The following is a 3,872-nucleotide window of genomic DNA, read 5'->3' as shown; positions in this document are numbered from 1 at the left end:
TTATTTTCATCTATCATTTTGAAATAAACATGTGAACAGTTTCTAAGCATTTTTAACTACTTGAGTGGTGGCTAAAGAGGAAAAATAAGTGCAACGCGTTGATGTGTCTGGACAGTGAAGATGGACTCCCTTTTATATGGAATAAGATTTTTACACTAAACGTCAAAGGATCGGCACATTTTTTTTTTTTTTTTTTTTTTTTTTCTAGAACATTTTTTCAAGTTCTCATCAGTGATACTTTTTTTTACAAAAAAATATAATGGACAGGACGCTAGCAAATTATTAATATTTTTTTGCAAGCTCTATCCCCAATAATCAATATCTCAAATCTAAAGCATTGTACATATTTTTTTTTAATACTTTAAATATAAGGAGTTGCTTAGTGTGCATTTTATACAAGAACAGAAGCAGAAATATGGAAACTACAGACCGATCTCTTTTTATAGCTGGATTTCGTATTTCTGCAGCCAGACAAGCGTCTACTTGTAAAGTATCTGAAAATGCAACCATGACCGTGAAGAACAAATATTATATACAACGTTGGTTATTGTATTTTTTATTTGAATTATCCAGCAGAAAAATAAACTGGAAATTTTCCTACAGCCGCACGTGTCACTTAAAACAATTATAATTATGCATTGTGTTTTTTTATTTTTTTCCCCCAGAAAATATTTAACTAGAAAGTATTTTTTTTTAAGTGAATATGAGTATGTATTAGAATATTGTTTTAAAGCAGTCCGGACTAACTTGCATATTGTAGAAAATAAAATGTTATATTCTCTTATGTTCTCTTTTTTTTTTTATCATGTGAGTACAAATGACTACACTGAAAAAAATAAGTTTTTCCAGTACACGGTAATATAAAAATAATTAATATGGGAGCAGTAATAGTGTGCCAAATGTATTAAGCCTTAACAAGTGATAGTGATTAAGTACCAGCCAATCAGTTTCTCACTGCTATGTTATACCGCTTTCACACCGCACTTGTTAAACGGTATGTTGCCGTTTTTTTCCCACTTCAAAACGTTTAAGGCTGCAGTGGGAAAGTGCCAGAGTTGATTTACCGGTTAAAGATAACCGGTATTTCAAACGTTTAAAAAGCAGAGTCCTACACGTTTCAGATCAGTTTTTTTATGCAGTGAGAATGGCTCTGAAACGGTATTTAGTAAAAACAACAGATTCCAGACCTGTGATTGGCTGTCCCCTGCATTCTGCCTTGAAACGTGTTCAGGGGATTAAACGGCTTGACTGATGTGAATGGTATTTAAACCGGTAATCTACTGCAATGTGAAGGCTCAGACCCGTTTTAAATACCGTTTAAAAATACCGGTTTTTAAAACGTTTTGGCAGTGTGAAAGCGGTATTACAGGCTGTGTTTGAGAATTTATTTATTTACAGTTTCTTATATAGCGCAGCAGATTCCGTTACAGCGTCTTATATAGTGCAGCAGATTCCATTACAGCGTCTTATATAGCGCAGCAGATTCCGTTGCGCTTTACAATGGTAGACAGTGATAAAACAAACTGGGTAACGACAGACAGACTTGGAGGTTAGAGGGCCCTGCTGCAAGCTTACAATCTATAGAAATGAAATTAAGAATCTGATTGGCTGGTATTTTATCACTTATTAAGGATTAAAACATTTGGCCCAATGTCCCATAGCATATGGTATGGGGTCGCCAACAATTCTGAATCTTAAGGTGTGTTCACACGGTGCGATTTTGCTTGCGATTCAATCCCGATTTAATTCCATTGGGCCTATATAGTCTTGCCTGCACAGTCCACTGTGCAGTTACTGTTTGATTTATACTGAACGGGATTGAATGAGGCTGAAAACCGTTCAATTTCCATACGATTTTAGTATCTATTTTGACTATTTACTATTATAATCAAAATCTCATCTTGTGTACACCGCATTACTGGCAGTACATTCCAGCATGGTACTAGAGTACAGGCCACAGGAAACCACATCATTGAGTCTGGTTCTCAGTCCAACTATGAAACCAAGGCATGGAGCTATGGGACCAGAACCAACTGGACATGACCCCGGCTCTCACATCCTATTAAAGCAGTTTCTCACATACTGTACCATGAGATTAATGCTTACGTAAAGATGAAATCAAATTGACGTCATTACTAAAATAGTGTGCTCAAGCATGGATAACCTTAAAACTAGGGATGACCATCGATGATTCCAAATCATTGATGGTTCATGGCCGATGTTGAATACTTTTGCCATCGATGGAGGAGAACCAGATGGTTTCCCTCCATCGATGGAACAGAAAAACAATGTTTTTCTCTCTCTTTATTTTTTCAAAGTGTAGGGACACTGAGCATAGCTCCACCCCCGAGTTTTGATTGGCCCGCAGGCCAGTCAATCAAACACAATGGATGACCATCGATATGTAAAAATATCGATGGTCATCCATTGCATAGTTTCGCACTATCGATGGCCAGTTGCAGAATTGCCATCAATGGCAACGATGGTCATCCCTACTTAAAACCTGCACTGTAAAATGTGGGGTTTGGGAAAGTCCTGTTTTAAGCATGAGCACTATTCTATTAATGCAGTTTATATGTGGAACAGTCACAGGAAGCGGAGCTAACGTTTCAAAACAAATTCTTTATGTTTGCAACAAATAAGGTATAGATTCCATACCAGGTGTAATCATCATTAACAATGTTTACATTAATAATGAAAGTGCGCTCCTTGTAAGACAAAACCAAGACGAACTGGTTCAATGAGGACAAACAGAATCTAGTTCTGGGCTGTCCAAACCAGCACTCGAAAGCTACCAACAGGTCATGTTTTCCAGACCACCTAGCAGGTGCAGTCATTCCTAACGCTCACATTTTCAAACCTGTGCTGCATTCATTCCTAAAGGTGCCCATACACTGTGCGATGATCTCACCCGCATGCAATGCGATCCGAGGGCAGTACAAAAAGTATGTGCAGCACATACTTTTTGTACTGTGTGATTAGATGCCCGTGGGAGCGCGCATCACAATGCACAGTGTCATCGCACCATGTATGGGTACCTTAACTGACACATTCTACAGATCCACAGGTGGCCTGGAAAATATGGACTGTTAGTAGATCTCGAGCACCAGTTTGGCGATCTGATCTCTACATGGTCTGATAGACTGTCCAATGTAGACCAGCGAGCATGGATGCTTTAGGGATCCGAATCATGGGTTCACGTGAGTTTTTAAAGGCTTTCAGTGGTGGCGGAATGAGAAACTGGCCCGTAGTGCTATTCTAATTGGAGGTCCATGCCGACAGGTGTCGACTGACACAAAAAACGTGAATATCTCATATTGACAGTTTGTCAATGTTGACCATGTGCATGTTGATCTAGATCTGGGGTTGCCAACTCCAGTCCTCGAGTAAACAGAAAAATTTGGCAATAGACTAGCGCTGTATAGAAACCAAATAAAGTGTATCTGGGATATGATGTATAAGAGTCTCCGCTTCAGAAATCTTCCTGGTGCTATAAGAGCTTAGACTTACAATTTAATTCTAGCAGGTGTTCACATAAGAGTTTCTTTATATGACTTCAAGGTAGCGGAGAAGTGGCAGGGAATATCAGCATGAAATCGACTTACATTTAGGTTCTGTCTCGCGTGCATGAAAAGGTTTCTTTACCAGCAGACTCCAGGCGACAGGTAAAACGCAGGTTTATTCATACAAAGACATCCATATAAATCCAAACGATAAGACAAGGTTAAAAAAGTTCATGGAAGCAGGTAGTGGCGAGAGTAGACGATCGGCGGCGGCTGTTCCCTCAGTGACTGGCGTGCTGCAGACTGCGCCGGCAGAGGGGCTCCGTGTGTTGCCGCTTGAGAGGTCAGACTCGCTACTGCTGCTGGACG

General features: G+C 39.4%; 1 protein-coding gene across 1 annotated transcript in view; it reads left to right on the top strand.

Moving 5' to 3' along the window:
* The window catches only part of LOC146058366 (protein maelstrom homolog), a 21,842-nt gene extending 18,663 nt beyond the window's left edge, over positions 1–3,179 (top strand). Inside the window, exon 6 of the mRNA XM_083170651.1 lies at positions 3,068–3,179. Within this exon, the coding sequence (XP_083026777.1) occupies positions 3,068–3,179 (112 nt within the window). The remainder of the gene's footprint in view (positions 1–3,067) is intronic.
* The last annotated feature ends 693 nt before the right edge of the window (positions 3,180–3,872 follow it).

Source organism: Crinia signifera, chromosome 2 (assembly GCF_055691185.1).
Source record: "Crinia signifera chromosome 2, ASM5569118v1, whole genome shotgun sequence".
NCBI classification, from domain to species: Eukaryota; Metazoa; Chordata; class Amphibia; order Anura; family Myobatrachidae; genus Crinia; species Crinia signifera.
Note: the sequence above shows the minus strand (reverse complement) of the source record. Positions and strands in the feature narration are given on the sequence as shown.